At 43.6% G+C, this 18,731-nt stretch overlaps 1 protein-coding gene across 14 annotated transcripts in view; it reads right to left on the bottom strand.

The window, feature by feature from the left end:
• dcaf6 (DDB1 and CUL4 associated factor 6) overlaps positions 1–18,731 on the bottom strand; it is a 111,887-nt gene that overhangs the window by 61,374 nt on the left and 31,782 nt on the right. For 13 of the 14 annotated variants that reach the window (XM_033033038.1, XM_033033037.1, XM_033033035.1 and 10 more), the window contains exons 6-10: positions 16,407–16,542; positions 15,331–15,548; positions 10,107–10,200; positions 7,179–7,301; positions 144–392 (exon numbers count right to left, since the gene is read on the bottom strand). In XM_033033038.1, the coding sequence (XP_032888929.1) occupies positions 144–392; positions 7,179–7,301; positions 10,107–10,200; positions 15,331–15,548; positions 16,407–16,542 (820 nt within the window). The remainder of the gene's footprint in view (positions 1–143; positions 393–7,178; positions 7,302–10,106; positions 10,201–15,330; positions 15,549–16,406; positions 16,543–18,731) is intronic. The other variant, XM_033033030.1, reaches the window with a different exon arrangement.

Raw genomic sequence — 18,731 nt, 5'->3', positions numbered from 1 at the left:
TTTTGGGGGAATGTTAATTGGGAAGCTAATTCAAATTGAAGCTAAAATATCATATGAAGTGCTTGGAATAATAGTTATAATCAAATTTATACAAAATGTGATCCAGAGTATAGAGAATATTTGGAGGGATGTTGTCTTCTTACCCGACTGTGGGGGGTTGTCTGTTGATTGAGGTGGGTGCTTGTGTTCACCATCGGGTGAAGACAGGAGAGAAGTAGGGCAGGAACCAGCAGTTGACGATGATGTTGATTGAGCCTGAGCTGAAACTGTGGATGACGACGAAGATTGTGGCAGCTGATCCACTGGAGAATCGACCTCCATGGTACCCTCACCACCTTCTTCCGGCACCGCTGGTGTGTTTGAATCCAATGCCTCCGACCTCACAATGTTTCCTGCAATAAGAGGGTATACTTTATTCCTTTCAACAAAACTATAACTTTAACCAATGCTCTACCTCCTATTATGGAGAGAATACATTGTGCAAAATAATATTAAAAATGGAGAATTGAATATACTAATATGCAGTAAATGATAATTTCAGACCTAGTCATAGACCCATACAGCAAGGAAACAGCCTCTTTGGCTCAACTTGCCCAAGTATTGTCTTTCTGCTGACTGATTAGCACGCAACAAAAGCTTTTCACTGTACCTCGATACATGTGACAAAAGTAAACTGAACCATGCCGACCAAGAAGACCCACCTACACCAGTCCCACCTACCTACATTTGGCCCATATCCTTCTATTCCTTTCCTATCCATGTACCAGTCCGAATGAATAACATTTAAAATACATTAACTACCTTCTCTGGCAGCTCGTTCCATATACCCACCACCCTCTGTGTGAAAAAACATCAGCCAAACCTAAGGTTTACCAAAATCAACTGTTTGGAACATCATTAAGAAGAAAAAGAGCACTGGTGAGCTTACTAATTGCAAAGGGACTGGCAGGCCAAAGAAGACCTCCACAGCTGATGACAGAATAATTCTCTTTATAATAAAGAAAAATCCCCAAACATCTGTCTGACAGATCAGAAACACTCTTCAGGTGTGGATTTGTCAATGACCACAGTCCGCAGTATACATAGAAACATAGAAAATAGGTGCAGGAGTAGGCCATTCGGCCCTTCGAGCCTGCACCGCCATTCAATATGATCATGGCTGATCATCCAACTCAGTATCCTGTACCTGCCTTCTCTCCATACCTCATGAACTGAAATACACAGGCCACACTGCAAGATGCAAACCACTGGTTAGCCGCAAAAATCGGACGGCCAGGTCGCAGTTTGCCAAGAAGTACTTAAAAGAGCAACCACAGTTCTGGAAAAAGGTCTTGTGGACAGATGAGACAAAGATTAACATATCAGAGTAATGGCAAGAGCAAAGTATGGAGGAGAGAAGGAACTGCCCAAGATCCAAAGCATACCACCTCATCTGTGAAACACGGTGGTGGGGGTGTTATGGCCTGGGCATGTATGGCTGCTGAAGGTACTGGCTCACTTATCTTCATTGATGATACAACTGCTGATGGTAGTAGCATAATTAATTCTGAAGTGTATAGACACATCCTAACTGCTCAAGTTCAAACAAATGCCTCAAAACTCATTGGCCGGCAGTTCATTCTACAGCAACACAAAGATCCCAAACATATTGCTAAAGCAACAAAGGAGTTTTTCAAAGCTAAAAAATGGTTGATTCTTGTGTGGCCAAGTAAATTACCCGATATGAACCCAATTGAGCATGCCTTTTATATGCTGAAGAGCAAACTGAACGGGACTAGCCCCCAAAACAAGCATAGGCCAAAGATGGCTGCAATACGGCCTGGCAGAACATCACCAGAGAAGGCACCCAGCAACTGGTGATGTCCATGAATAGCAGACTTCAAGCAGTCATTGTATGCAAAGGATATGTAACAAAATAATAAACATGACTACTTTCATTTACATGACATTGCTGTGTCCCAAACATTGTGGTGCCCTGAAATGGTGGGGGGGGGGGGGGGGGGGGGGACTATGTATAAACACTGCTATAATTTCTACATGGTGAAACCAAAATGTATAAAAATGGCCTTTATTAAAATCTGACAATGAGCACGTTAACCACATGTGATTTTTTCTATTACAAATCTCAAATTGTGGAGTACAGAGGCAAATAAATAAATGATGGGTCTTTGTCCCAAACATTATGGAGGGCATTGCACGTTTGAGCATTTGCCTTTTATTTCTTGGAGGTTTTTAAATTCATAGACACAAATAAAATGGATGCCCATAGAGAATAAAGGGTGACACATCAGCTGGCACCCACCATCCACCCTTTTAATTTAGGATAAAATCAACAGGACTAACAATATGGACATGGTGGCTAGAAGTGCAAGTTAAATATTGGATATCTTGAAGTTAGCGAGTCACCACCTGTAGCTTTGCCACCATCTACAAGGAACAATCACCATTCTCCTGGTGGGGTGCATCTCCAACATCTCTCAAGAATCTCACGACCATCCAGGAAAAAATGTTTGATTTGGACCCTGTCAACCATCCTATTTAGACCAGGGAATTAAATGTAACATATCCAAGTTTGCGGATGACACAAAGCTGGGTGACAGTGTGAGCTGCAAGGCAGATGCTATGAGGCTGTAGGATGCCTTGGATAAGTTGGATAACTGGGCAGATGCATGGCAGAAGCAGTATAATAATGTGGATGAATGTGAGGTTATCCACTTTGGTGGCAAGAGCAAGAAGGCAGATTATTAACTGAATGGTGTCAGATTAGGAAAAGTGGAGGTGCAACCGAGGCCCGGGTGCCCTTATACATCAGTCACTGAAAGTAAGCATGCAGGTACAGCAGGAAGATAGGTAATGGCATGTTGGCCTGCATAGCGAGAGGATTTGGAATATAAGAGCAAGGAGGTCCTACTGCAGTTGTACAGGGCCCTGGTGAGACCACACCTGGAGTATTGAGTGCAGTTTTGATCTCCTAATTTGAGGAAGGTCATTCTTGCTATTGAGGGAGTGCAGCGTAGATTCACCATGTTAATTCCCAGCTTGGCTGGAATTACATATGATGAAAGAATGGATCGACAGGGCTTATATTCACTGGAATTTAGAAGGATGAGAGGTTATCTTATGGAAACATATACAATTCTTAAGGGATTGGACAGGCTAGATGCAGGAAAACTGTTCCCGATGTTGGGGGAGTCCAGAACCCGGGGTCACCCAGACAGTTGTGAATCTGTGGAATTTTCTGCCACAGAAAGCAGTGGAGGTTCACTGGATGTTTTCAAGAGAGAGTTATATATATAGTTCTGAGGGCTGAGGGATATGAGGAGAAGGCAGGAACGGGAAACTGATTTTGGATGATCAGCCATGATCATATTGAATGGCGTTGCTGGCTCGAAGGACCAAATGGCCTACTCCTGCACCTATTTTCTATGTTTCTAAACCTTCATTCCCTCTAACTATCCTGCTCATGTACATCATCTTCAAAACATACTCCATTTATAAAACGTACTCCAGTCTGAAAAAGGGTCTCGACCCGAAACATCATCTGTTCCTTCTATCCAGAGTTGCTGTCTATCGCGCTGAGTTACTCCAGCATTTTGTGTCTATCTCCATTTATTTGCTTTGTCCATCTCCACAGCATCCCCTAAATCTGCAACTTCGGCTATGAAAGAAGAGGCTTTCAGTGCATTGAAATACCACCACCTGCTTGTTTCCTTCCACCTTCCTTCCTTGGAAATATATTGTTGTTTCTTCACTAAATCTTGGACCCCTCTTCCTTGACTGCTCTATGAGAGCACTTTCACCAGAAGGATTACAGCAGTTTGAGGCCACTCATGACTAGCTTCAAGAACAACTAGATGTAATAACAAGTATTGGCCTTCACAGCAATGCCCAGCTTCTCAAAAATGAATAAATAATACTATAGTGTGGCGGCTCCCAAGGGTCGTGCCACCTTAGTGTCGAACCCCTCGGCACAGGAGTGGTTCAGTCCGGAGGCGGCCCTTAGCCGGAGGCTTTAAAGGCAGGGGTTTGGGTGCCATCTTTCTCTCGTTTGGTCTTCCCTACAACCGGGAGGAGCTGAATAAAAAGTGTCTCTCAAAACACGACTTCGTGCTTAATTCCGAGACCCACGCACTACAATAGCGTCTATCCGCCATGCATTATCACTGTGGAGTAATGATCAAGACAAACTACTAATAAAATCAATGGAACCTTGATCAAGTGTCGCTTCACAATGGTGAGGTGAGAATTCTTTCCATGACCTTGGGAGCGTCCCAAAGTACTTTTCAAGGAAGAGTACAAAGGACACTTTGTCAGCTCCCTTTATGTGGAAGCCAACTTAATGGATATTTTTAAGGCAGAAATTGACAGATTTTCAATTAGTAAGGGTGTCTGGGGTTATGGGGAGAAGGCAGGAGAATGGGGTTGAGAGGGAAAGATAGATCAACCATGATTGAATTGTAGAATTCGTGGACTGAATGGCTTTATTCTGCTCCTGGAACATGAACTTATAGCACTACATTGTGGGGGGATGATTTTTTTGTCTAATGTAATCCTGTAAGTCTGTGTCCAAGATGGCTGCCGTGAAGAGAGAGTGAACGCTGGCACGAATTGGTTGCCGCTGCTCTCTCTTCACACTGTGTTTTTGATTTTCTGTTTTTGGAATGAATTCTGTTTTTAATTTGTGTCTCTGTGATGTCTTTATTACTTATTTTATTCTGATTATATGTTTTACTATGTAAGGTGTCCTTGAGATTTTGTATGAAAGGCACCCATTAAATATAAAATTTATTATTATTATTACATTAAAGCTCCATTAAAGAGCATCAAAATCATTCAAACAATCATATACAATCATTTTGATCATATACTGCCACATTTTACCATGTAAAGTCACTAAATCACCAAATGTACAAAAATAATGACAATAATTTGTTAATTTCTTAATGCATTTAACAAATGATCAACTATACTATTTTCCTTCAAATGCATTCCCACCAAGTTCTCTTTCTGTGGAATCCTCCTCTCTGCAAATTGTTCAAAACTTTTATTATCAACTAAGATGTTCACATGGGAGGGCTGGTCCCATGACTCAATATTCCACCTCTCCACCAATTCCAATATTGGTGGCCAGTGGGGGGGCTTTCTGGAGCGCTGGTATGGGTTCTTGGGGTGGCAGCTCAGACCCTCAAGCCTGATGAGCTGGCAGCTCACTCACGGCTGGTGGGCTGGCAGTTGACTCATGGCTATTCCTTGAAATTCCATTTCAAGCAGGGTGCAAGGCCACCAAATTCAAGTGCAGTTTCCTACCACTTCAAGCAGAGTGCAAGGCCACCGAATTCAAGTGCAGTTTCATTCCCTTTCAAGCAGGGTGCAAGGCCACCAAATTCAAATGCAGCTTCATACCATTTCATGCAGGGTGAAACCACCATAAAACCACCATAAAACCACACAAAACACCAAACACACAGTTCAGTAGACATTCAATGTGTTCAGTCGATTCACAGCTCATTGGGACGACAGATGGCACAATGGGCTAAGTGTTCGGCTGGCAACCGGAAGGTAGCCGGTTCGAATCCCGCTTGGAGTGCATACTGTCGTTGTGTCCTTGGGCAAGACACTTCACCCACCTTTGCCTGTGTGTGAATGTGTGTGAATGTGTGTGAATGTGTGTGAGTGATTGGTGGTGGTCGGAGGGGCCGTAGGCGCAGATTGGCAGCCACGCTTCCGTCAGTCTGCCCCAGGGCAGCTGTGGCTACAGAAGTAGCTTACCACCACCGAGTGTGACTGAGGAGTGAATGAATAATGCGATGTAAAGCGCCTTGAGTATTAGAAAGGCGCTATATAAATCCCATCCATTATTATTATTTTAGAGTCGTGACCTCTCCCTCCCCCATCATGCAGAGACTGAGCCACACCCACACTTCCGGGTTTTATAACCCCTCCCCCTCCCACCGGAAAAGGTGTGGCCTTCATGATGTGATTGACAGGAGAGAGATTCTCAACATTTTTTAAACACTAATAACACTTTTATTTTTCACTGATGGGAAGAATCCTCTGCACCTGCTGAGCGGAGGGGGACTGAGTAAGATGGCCAAAAATCACAGCCGTAAGTGGTAGCGTTTTATCTAAAATCAATATACAGTGCAAACAGGAAGTTAGCCAAAGCACCCAAACCACCATTTGCAGTAGTGCCTTTTAACTTCAAGCCAAAGCACCCAAAGCACCATTTACAGTAGTGCCTTTTAACTTCAAGCCAAAGCACCCAAACCACCATTTGCAGTAGTGCCTTTTAACTTCAACCCAAAGCACCCAAGCCACCATTTGCAGGCAGTGCCTTTTTACTTCAAACCAACCATATTTTCATTTTCAAACCACATTAAGGTGAATCACAGTTGAGTAGACATGTGTTCAGTGTTATTCAGAGTTCAGAGAGACGTGACCCTCTGGCTTCCTCCATCTTGCAGAGACTGAGTGAGGCACACCACTTCCGGGTTTTATAGTCCCTCCCCCTCCCACAAGCAGGGGCAGCAGAGAGAATGGCAAATTTTAAAAAAACATTAATATCTCTCTGATTTTTCATCAATGGGAAAAATCCTCCGGTCCCGGAAGCCGGAGGGGGGCTCAGAGCGAGGTGGCCAAAAATGACGGCCGTAGGTGGCGGCGTTCTCTCGGAAATCACGCCACAGCGAGCCAAAAGCGGTCAAGATCAGACTTTTAGTAATATAGATATTCTAATGGTTTTAAATATTCCACAAAGGAAAGAAAAAAAAACAATTCCCTCTGAGCGTCTGCATGTTTAAATTATATCTACAATGCCTAATTTCTCCTTTCTAATCTTTATTAAGCAATGTGTGCTTGAGGAGAAGGAGGATATCTTCTGCAACTTGTTAAGTTTGATTCCTCATTTATCCCTGCAATAGTCAAAGCAATAATCTTTTGAGAACTATTTTGTTCCAATGAGTAATCATTTTATGCTGGCTATTAGACATTTTCCCTATCTGAATTTATTTCTTGCAGCAAGAACAAACGTTTGTTTGAATAAAGTGTATGGTTACGGAATGAGGTACAGTGCAATTCATAATAAAATATTCAGGCAAATGTATACTTTTCAATTATATATAGTTAGCAGCAATGCTCAATAATGTACATACGCATATTTAGTGACTACAGCGATGTACCTCGGGATCTTGATCTTCCCCTTCCTCTCAGGTTGCTTTGGGCATTTTCACTAGCTTCTTCAAACCACCTGGATAACATGTCTGACATGCGCTGCATGAGTGACACATTAGGACTTTGCTCTCCTGAAACATGGAAGAAAATATATTGCTGGATTTTTTAAAATAAGCACAAGGCATAATTGGGCAGAAATTGGATTTATCGGCTTTTGGTCTGCTAAAACATCAAAAATGTTTAGCCCCAACATTGACCAAAAGTATGTAATAGCATTGAGCAAGAAAGCACCATCTGCACAGTTCCTATCGCAGCTGGCTGTGGAACCGATGCGCTACTATGTCCAATTCACCTCTTTTCCATTGTGGACATTGGACTTTGTCTAAGCAACTGATGCACAACAATGCTGAGCTATATTCCGCACTCTGTAGCTTCCCCTTTGCTCTACTTATTGTACTTGAGTTGAACCGATTGCATTTATGTATGGTATATCTGATCAGTTTGGATAGCATGCAAAGCAAAGCTTTTCACTGTACCTCAGTACACATGACAATATATAAACCTAAACCTTGCTGCACAGCAATCAGTGAAAGCCGCCAGCTCTTAAGGACATACTCCCCACTACTTGAGAGCAGGAATGCTTTGCCAAACAGGAGAAAGAGGAATTTGGGAAGATGGAGATTGTTCCGCAAGTTACACACAGGGGCATTGATTGCTGCAGAAGAGCATTTGCTCTCCTATTTAAGCAAAATGAAAGGAGTCACATTTAACTGGTTGGAGAAATCTCATGATTTACCATTCATGTTTTGTTCGACTTTGTTATAAATAACTCTCAAGACATTAGCATGATTCAAATACCCTTGTTTAGTGGACATATCCTTCATAATATCCAGTCATGTTACACGGATGTCGCCATCCTGACATACATAAAGTCATACAGCATGCAATCAGGCCCTTCGACCCAACTTGTCCATCCCGACCAAGATGCCCCATCTACACCAGACACACCTACCAACATTTGGCCCATCTATATAAATAAAAGTCTGATCTTGACCACTTCCTGTCTGCGTTGTATATTGATTTTAGAAAAAACGCTACCATATATCGCTATGATTTTGGGCCATCTTACTCACAGTCCTCCTCCGCTGTGGCAGCCCCGAGGATTTTTCCGATCGATGAAAAATAAAAATGTTACGAGTGTTTAAAAAATCTTGAGATCAGCTGATTGGACCTCTCGCCTGTCAATCACCACGATTAAGGCCCCTTCCGGGGGGGGGGGGGGGGGGGGGGGGTGGTGAAGGACTATAAAACCAAGGATGCCTGGACGTGAGTCACTCACTCTGTAACATCGAGAGGGAGAGTCCACAACTGTGATTCTAAGCTGTAAATCCACTGAACTGAGAGTCTGCAATGTACTTGCAATAAATGATTTGTTAGCCCTTAATGACAATGCAATGAGTTGTTTAGCAATTTGGTGGCCTGTACTCTGCTTGAAATGGAATTTCAAGAAATAGCCATGAGTGAACTGCCAGCCCACCAACCCTGGGTGAATGATCTGCCAGCCCTGAGTAACTGAGCTGCCAGCCCACCAGGCCTGAGTGACTGCCAGCCCACCAGGCCTGAGTGACTGAGCTGCCAGCCCACCAGGCCTGAGTGACTGAGCTGCCAGCCCACCAGGCCTGAGTGACTGAGCTGCCAGCCTACCAGGCCTGAGTGTCTGAGTTGCCAGTCTACCACGCTTGGGTGACTGAGCTGCCAGCCTACCAGGCCTGAATGACTGAGCTGCCAGCCTACCAGGCCTGAATGACTGAGCTACCAGCCCAATAACCCATTCGGCCCACAATGTCCATACTAGCCCTCTGGAAACCAGTCCCTTCGGCCCACAACACCCATACTAGCACTCCAGAAAGCCCCCCCACTCCATTGGCCACCAATATTGGAATTGGTGGAGAGGTGGAATATTGCGTTGGGGGACCAGCCCTCCCGTGTGAACATGGGACCCAACGGTCCCACTTAGTCTAGTTCTCTCTGAATCTTCCTTATCCATGTACCCATCCAAATGTCTTTTAAATGTTGTAATAGTACCAGCTTCAACCACCTCCTCTGGCAGCTCATTCCATATGCCCAACACCCTCTATGTGGAAAAAGTTGCCTCTCAGGTTCCTAGTAAATCTTTCCCCTCTCACCTTTAGCCCATGTCCTCTGGTTCTTGATCTACCTACTGTAAGTAAAAGACTCTGTGCATTCACCCTATCTATTCCCCTCATGATTATATATGCCTATACAAGATCATCTCTTAGTCTCCTGTGCACCAAGGAATAGTCCTATCCTGCTCAACCTCTTCCTACAACTCAGGCCTTTGAGTCCTGACAATATCTTCATAAATCTTCTTTACACTCCTTCCAGCTTAATGAGATCCTTCCTATAGCAGACTGACCAAAACTGAACACGACTCCACTACTCATACTACTACAAATGTGGCCCACCATCATAATGCAAAACTGTAATATAACATCCTAACTTCCTCTGAAGTAGGGTCCCTACCCAAAACGCCACCTATCCATGCTCTCTGGAGACATTGCCTGACCCAATGAGTTACTCCAGCACTACATGTAAACCAGCATCTACAGTTCCTGTGTCTCCAAATTTTGCTATTCTTTATAAATCAACACATTTTGCAGCACCACAGCATCAAGCTGAATTCAATCTATTTTACTTCTTGTTTATTTAATAAAATGCAATATTTTGGAACTTTTGAAAAAGCCAATGGTTGTACCTGTCCAATCCGACATTTAGTTTGCAAGGAATTGATTCTTAGTTTCCAAGCATGAAATGCAGTTACAATTACAATGCAAGTTAGCACATGTGATCAACAATGAATCTCAACTCTAGTTCATTCACATCTTGTATCTACATTTAGTATAAAGAGCACTAACCGTCACGTTCTCGCTCACTCTCTGGTCTGGCCCTTGGGCCAGTATCAGACCAATCCCCTCGAAGCCGCAGTCGTTTTACTGGTGGTTGCCGGATCTAGATATGAACACAAAAAATCTGGATGAAAATTTAAGATATTCAATTGGGCAGCACAGTGACTCAGCTGGTAGAGATGCTGCCTTACAGCGCCAGAAACCGGGGGGTGTGAGTGGATGGGGTGGTATGTGAGTGGCTGTGTGTGTGTGTGTGTGTGTGTGTGTGTGTGTGTGTGTGTGTGTGTGTGTGTGTGTGTGTGTGTGTGTGTGTATATGTGTGTGTGTGTTTTTCTCCCTGTGACTGCGCTGGATTCCTCTGGGTCATCCGGTTTCCTCCCAAAGACGAGCAGGTTTGTTGGTTCATTGGCCTCTGTAAATTGCCCCTGGTGTGTAGGGAGTGGATGAGAAAGTGAGATAACATAGAACCAGATGATTCAGTGGGCCAAAGGGCTGTTTCCATCCTGCATCTCTAACACAAAAACTAAATCTAATAATCTAATTATCTGAAAACCAGATTATTAACCAGGAACATATTTTCTGAACATCAGGAGCTTGCAGTTACCACCTAAGCCACAATAACATTCTAAAATGGGTAAATAATTTTAAATGTTGGAGATAAAATCTCACACTCTACATGAAACACGATCATCAGATGTTGTGTTTCATAACATCTGCCATTCGTTAATATTTTGGTATGCTTTCCAATACCCGCAAGATTTATTTGTAACTTGATCACCAAGAAAGAATCCCTCACATCTGCCCTGACATTCAATCTTACCAGAAGAACAAGTGCCTAAAAATTCCACTATGAAAGATTGATGCTTTTTTAAAGCTTCACACAACTGAAGAATAATTTTTTCCAGTGAGACACAATGATAACCATGACTAATTTTTTCACATTACTGCAGAAATCTGTCAAGGAGTTTCACAATGACATTCCCTGTGTAACTTCCCTCTGGGCTTTGCAGAGGGAATACAGATCACATTGGCTCAGGAGTGGAGGGAGGGGGAAGTAAGCGGGGTAGCACTGAGCAATCCCAGGACAATAAGCTAGCATGGCAGCAGACAGGGACACTGATCAAATTATTTAGTTTCAGCCTTGGGGAGCATTCATACAAGCATAAAGCTGTACGGCACAGAAACAGGCTCTTTGGCTCAACTCGTCATTGCCTCACCTGTCAGCATGGCCCATATCCCTCCAAACCTTTCCTATCAGTGTACCTGTCCAAGTGTATTTTAAATGCCAAACATATAACCATATAACAATTACAGCACGGAAACAGGCCATCTCGGCCCTTCTAGTCCGTGCCGAACACTTATTCTACCCTAGTCCCATCTACCTGCACTCAGACCATAACCCTCCATTCCTTTCCCGTCCATATAACTATCCAATTTATTTTTAAATGATAAAATCGAACCTGCCTCCACCACCTCCACTGGAAGCTCATTCCACACAGCTACCACTCTCTGAGTAAAGAAGTTCCCCCTCATGTTACCCCTAAACTACTGTCCCTTAATTCTCATGTCATGTCCTCTTGTTTGAATCTTCCCTACTCTCAGTGGGAAAAGCTTATCCATGTTGTACCTGATTCTACCATTTCCTCTGGTAGCTTGTTCAATATATGCTCTACATAAAACACTATCCTCCGTGTGAAAATGTTGCCCCTCAGTTCCCTTTTAAATCTTTCCCCTCTCACTTTAGACCTGGGTCCTTCAGTTTTAGACTCCCCTGCCTCTCCTTATTTTATAAACCTTGATAAGGTCACCCTCCTCACCCTCCTACTTGCCAAGAAAAATAAAATGCCGGCCTATCCTTGGATCACAAAACCTCTAGATCTGGTAATATCCTTAATATTTTTTACAATCTTTATAGTTTAATATCATCCTTTCAATAGCAGAGCAACAGAACTGTACAAATGTGGTTTTCCCAATGTACTGTAAGGCTGCAACATGAGGTCCCAAATCCTGTACTCAATACCCTGACGGATGAAGGCAAGCACACTACACACCTTCGTCACCACCCCATTCATTTGTGTCGCAACTTTCATGGAACTTTGTACCTTCACCCATCCTCCCTGTTCTACAACATTCCTGTTCCCACTTTTGAGCTTGTTTCCTCCGCCCTCCACCCCCCGCCCCCAACATAACCAGCCACAAGCCAGTACCGATCTCTGGTCCAAGTGGCCAATTCTTCTTCAGTTAAACAAACAGCAATATCTAACCCCATCTTGCCTCTTCTCCAACAACCCTCTGGACCACAACATATCTCTTCCAAAAAATATGGTCAGTCACATTTCTCAATCCCACCAACCACTTCCAATAGGCCTGTTCAATCTCCATTCGCCTTTTTGGGGTCAGGAAGCACTGAAGAATGAACTAAGTATAGCTGGTTACTGGAAAGCTACCTGAGCGGCACTTACTCCTGCATCAACTGGTAGCCTTGGTTACTCTTGCAACCCTATTTCCAGAGGCATTGGAAATCTGGACAACCACTAATTCTTTGTTTGACGGGGGGGAGGGGGGGGGGGGGGGAGGAAAATGGGGAAGTTATTAAACTTTATATCTTACTGTACAATCTTAAGAGACAAACTTTTTTTTTAAATTGGTTTATAGAACAATCGTTGGAAATATTATAAGAAATGCTTCCCTTAAGACCCTAGAAAAAAATCTACTGTCATTAACAAATGGAAGAACTTCACACATATTGCTTATTCCAATCTTTATTACCAGGAAGACAAAATTCCTGTCACACACAAATGTGCAGTGAAGCTTTAATTATTTGTTTCTACTGTCAGTGAATGGGAAAATAATTGATGACAATAAATGGGAACAGTCAGTTCTATTTCATTATAAACTGAATGGTGACACATCTGTCAACTTTAAAAGAACTGGATGTAGAAGTTTAAAGTAATTGCAGAAAAATGGGCAAATGTGCACACACAGTGAGGCAGCCCATTTCTTAATATCTGTACATTTTTACAAAATGTTAAGAGATCAAGATATCACAGCAAATGCAAAATAATCAACATGTCGCTCTTCCAGGGAGATGCTAAATGCATTTCGTTGTCTCTGTACTGTACACTGACAATGACAATTAAAATTGAATCTGAATCTGAATCTGAATCTGAATGTGATCCTCTTTAAAAAATAAAGTTTAATTGCATTGGTATTTGAAGAGATCAGTTTCTTCTACAACCTCCCACAGCTGATCTATACAGAGTCTGAACCAATAATCATGTGGTGTTGATATTCCTGGAAATGAATTCACCTTGGTAAACAAGCATTAAGCATTTTGTAAACACAGCTGCCTCATTTAGTGCGTGACCTTGAAAATGCCATCAAGGGAATTCTACTAGAGGGCAGTAATGCATTCAATATAGTCTGTTGAAAAATACTGATTAACATGGTTTCTTAAAAATATTTTAATCTTAACACCCTTCTTGTAAGATTATGACAAAATGTACACATTTTCTTACAATGCTTTAGGAGCAGCAGTTATTGCTGAGGCACAAGTAACTGCGGAGGCGGTTTACAAAAAAAAGGGCACAAAGTGCTGGAGTAACTCAGGCAGCATCACTGGAGAACATGAATAGGTGAAGTTTCAGGTTGGGAGCCATTATTAATTGCCTTCAATAAGATGGTGCTTATTCTACTTAGCAGCCACCCCATGCCTGAATGTAGTCTAGGATGTACTGCAGGCAAAGTTGGAAAGTATCATTTGCTGGGGAATGTGAATGAAATTGAAAATTGTGCAATCGTCAACAAGATTGTTGACCAACAAGATTGACCAACATCCAGCACCGTCTGTTGTTGGACAGAGTGAAATACTAACCAATGGAGTGTTTTCTGTCCCAAGGTCACACTCACTCATACACTACCTTGCGGGCATTCTCATCTCTCCCCTGGAAACTAGGTCTTTGCTCCCTGTTTGCACCAAGGCGGAGATGAATTCAGGAGCAGAGGGGCCATGGCAAACCTCATACTGGGCATTGGTGCTTAGATCATTGGTAACTAAGTAAGTTATTTTTGGTAAAGTTAATTATAATTTGTAAAACTTAGCTGATATTGAGAGCAAACTGATTTATTAGCTGGAACAGATTTGACCTATGTTTTTCTTTTGGAACATGACATATTTGACCCATTTTCGACATTACTGGGTGGATGTCAGTGTTGCAGCTGTACTTGAGTACTTTATTTTATATATTTGTATTGTGTTGGTGTGTTAATGGTCCTGTAATGCAGCAGCAGGTACTAATTCTGCTGTTCTGTTCCCAATGCCTGTAATTATTAAGCACTCTTGACTAAGATTGACCAGAAATGTTATTAAGCCAGGTGCATAAAATACACATTGAATTTTCTAATTTTAGCTAATTTCTAAAGGGGCTGTCCCACTTGGGCGACCTAATCCACGAGTTCTGGCGAGTTTGCCTTCGACTCATACTCGCAGCATGGTCGAAATGATTCTGAAACTTCCGGATTATACCCAGAAATTCCTGCCATTGCTGTCCCACCCTCATTCCTGCTAGGATCCCTTTCCAGTAGGTTTAGTCGTAGTAGGTCGGCATGTTGGTCGTAGGTAATCGAGGGTAGTCGAAGGTAGTTGTTGATAGTCTTCATCATAGTCAAAGGGAGGTCGAAGGGAGGTAGTCTTCACTCTCCACTATCAATGTCCAATTTTCCCGAAGTTTGTCGTAGCTAGTCGAAGGTGGTCTTCAACATAGTCGAACGAGGTCTTCTACATAGTCGAAGGAGGTCTTCAACATGTCATTTTTTCAAACTCTCCTAAACTCGCCAATTAGGTCGCCCAAGTGGGACAGCCCCTTAAATTCTCCGCTCTCCACCTTCCTCACTAAACTCAGTTAACCAGTTCCACAGTTCGCAAAAATGTATCCCACTTGGGAATCACACCGTCCATAGCCAACTATCTGCCTATTTGAGAACCTCTCTGCCTGAGGTCATCTGTTGCCAGCCCTGATATGTCCTGGTGTTACCTTGCTTCCAGTCCCCCCCCCCCCCCCACAATCAGTCTGACGAAGGGTCTCGATCCGAGACGTCACCTATCCATTCGCTTGGGGGATGCTGTCTGAAACACTAAGTTACTCCAGCATTTTGTGTCTATCTCTTGCATAGAATAATACATGGTCACAAGAGCAGATTGTTTTCCCCCCCCAAATACTACAAAAGCACATACCTCTGGTTCTCTTCTCTCATCTGTCGAAGGGATCTTGAGTTCACGTCCCTGATCATCATTGGGATTAAATAGATAAATATAGTCTGAGGAATAACTAACAAGAATTTCCTGCCCATCACTACTGTAACAGAGGGAAGTGACTCGACAAGATTTATTGGTAAGATGTGGGGGTACAAATCTTGCACACATTCCAGTAGTTGAACGAGCATTGTAACTACCTACAAAGAAAGAGATAAATATATTTCAATAGAATTTTATAGGTGTTAATATTAATCCAATGAATCCTACTCATTAAGAGCTAGGCACCAAATTGTTTGTCTTTGCTTTGAAACATTTATGCTTTTCAATTCATCCATTAATTTTGATATTGCATTCCCTGATTTAACCAAAGCTGTATAATTATAGTTCTGTGCAGTGATAGCAATGGCTTTTCTTCCTCCCTCTTTATGCTACCAAAATCCCTCCACATTTTATTAACCTCTTTTCTTTCAAAAATGGTGTCCACCTTAAAGGAGATATGCAGGGCATCAAAATTTGTTTTTACACAAAGAGCAGTTGGTGCCTGGAACGCATCGTCAGGGCTGGGTTTTGGAGACAGGTACGATAGTGCCATTTAACAGGCTTTTAGGCACATGGATATGCAGGGAATGGAGACGTATGAATCACGTGCAAATAGATGAGATTGGTTTATCTTGGCATCATGATCGGCACAGACTTTGTGAGCAGAAGGGACTGTTCTAGGTTCACATGTGTAAAATGGGTTTGGGGGGACTGGTGCACAGAATTTACATATACAATTGTTTATATTTCATCAGAAATCTTATTAGTAAGTCACAATGTATTCTAGTTGAAAAGCAATGGCGAAATATTTGCTCATGGCATAAGTTCGCCAGTGTTCTTGTATTCATTTTAGATGCACTATACCTTTGTACATCCTGCATTTATCGATGCTTATATTAAATGGTTCTACCACGTCATCCAGTGGATTTAATGGATCAAATAAATAAATTACATTTTAGTTGTGTGCACTGTTAAAAATGCTCCTATTCTGTGTAATAAAATAAAGTATTGTAAACCTGTGGCTCTTGTGCCGAGCATCCTCCGGTCATATAATCTCACAGAGCTATCTGAGCAGCCAACAGATAAGTAGTACGGCATCAGGGGGCAGATAGCAATGGAAGTGGCGGCACGACGACAGTTTATTAAAATGTCCTGTTTCAAAACAGAATTTGACATCTTAAGGATTTGTGTTTTAAGTTATACATATCTGATTACAAAATATCACCAAAATATTTAAAAACAAATTGATGCTTCAAGACGCAAGAAGCTCAATCATACATTTAGCAGGAAACTAATTGTTTCAAAATTCTGTTGCAAAAGTACAAAGGATGTAACAAATATATGAAGAAGGGTTTCGGCCCGAAACGTCGCCTATTTCCTTCGCTCCATAGATGCTGCTGCACCCGCTGAGTTTCCCCAACAATTTTGTGTACCCTCTAACAAATATTATTAATGAGTCAAATATTCAGGCTACCTTCTCTTCAAGGGCAAGGGATATGGATAGAAAATAGCTTTACTGCTTGATTAGACACTTCAAGACAAAGAACGATGGATACAAAGATAACTCATTTGCAGGCTTTTATTATCTGCTTGACTTTAAAGTTCTGGGCATTAACTTCTTGGATGAGCTGTCCTGTGCCCACCACATAGAGATAATCACACACATGTCCTGCCTGCGCTGCTACTTTAAAAAAAAATAAGTATAAAGAAATTTGGCGTGTCACCGAATACTTCTACAGATATACTGTTAAAGGTATCATGATTGGCTGTATTATTGACTGCTATTCTAACACACAGGGGCAATAGAGTGGTAGATTCAGCCAGGTCCATCACTGGCACAGCTCACCCCACCATCAAAAGTATCTACTTGAGGCACTGCCTCAAGAAGAGCTGCATCTATCATCAAGGATCATCACCAACCCCAGAACCCAGGCCATGCCCTCTACATCAGACAGCCTGCAGTCCCACACCACCAGATTCAGGAACAGCTACTTTCCTATAAACTATCAGGTTTATGGGAACAAACCTGCACAATCTTCATCCTACCTCAAGAACAGGACACTACAGAAGGCCCCTTGTACCAAGATATCGGAGTGGCGGCGCGGCCCTGGCTGCAGCGGCTCACCGGCAGTCCCGTTTGTTTGTGTTGTTTATTTTGTTTTGGTTAGTCTAGTTTTTGTTTCTTAGTTTGTGTTTTGGGGGGTGGTGGGGGGGGGGGGGGGGTTGAAACGGGGTTTGCAGTCTCTCCCTGCGGGGGAATGCGACTTTTTTGTCGTATTCCCCTTCTCTGTCTCCGTCTGCACTGAGGCCTAATGGAGCTGATGACCTCGAGGCTCCGGAGGCAGAGCCCGTCAGGACTCGCCCTGAGCTCGCTCCCGTGAGGGTGGTCCGGCTCAGGGCTGGAACAGTGCTCCCGTGAGGGCGGCCAGCCCAAGGGTGGAACGAGGCTCCCGTCGGAGCGGCCGAGCTCGGGGAGGTGCGGCGCTCGCAGCCCGAGGGAGGTTCGGCGCCCATGTCGGGGCGGCCCGGCCCGAGGGAGAAGCGACGCCCAAGTCGGGGCGGCCCGGCCAGAGGGAGAAGCGACGCCCAAATCGGGGCATCCCGGCCAGAGGGAGAAGCGACGCCCAAGTCGGGGCGGCCCGGCCGGGGTAGAAGCGACGCCCAAGTCGGGGCGGCCCGGCCCGGGGAAGAAGCGACGCCCATGTTGGGGCGGCCCGGCCCGGGGGAGGTTCGGCGCCCATGTCGGGGGCAGCCCAGCCCGAGGCTGAAGACGGCACGGTACTCACGTGAGGGTGGCTGGGACGGTGTTCTGGCGGTGGTGGCCTGAGTCCGGGGTTCGGCCGCGGGCCAGCGGCTGCGTCTGCAGGACTGGTGGGCGGCAGCTTTGACCACCCCGGGCCGCGGTGTTTGAGCCGCGGGACTGATTTATAACATCGCCCGGGGGGTATCGCCTCAGCGCAGAGGGAGAAGAGGAGGGAAGAGACTGCAGACCTAAGACTTTTGCCTCCATCACAGTGAGGAGATGCTGGGTGGACTCACTGTGGTGGATGTTAATATGTGTTTATTGTTGTTTTTATTTTATTGTATTATATGTATGACTGCTGCAATTTCGTTCAGACTTCGGTCTGAATGACAATAAAGGCATATCTATCCATCTAGACTTGCTTTTTATTCTAATTGTGTTTTGCACTAATATCTTGATCTTTTTGCAGTGTTTTTCTTGTTATAGTCTTGAAAAATGTTGATGTGTAATTTATGTATGATTTATGTTTTTGTGTGTTTGTCCGAGTCTATGCGCCTGTTGATACTGCTGCAAGCAAGATATTCATTGTACCGGTACC

The sequence above is a fragment of the Amblyraja radiata genome, chromosome 14 (genome assembly GCF_010909765.2).
Source record: "Amblyraja radiata isolate CabotCenter1 chromosome 14, sAmbRad1.1.pri, whole genome shotgun sequence".
Taxonomy (NCBI): domain Eukaryota; kingdom Metazoa; phylum Chordata; class Chondrichthyes; order Rajiformes; family Rajidae; genus Amblyraja; species Amblyraja radiata.
Note: the sequence above shows the minus strand (reverse complement) of the source record. Positions and strands in the feature narration are given on the sequence as shown.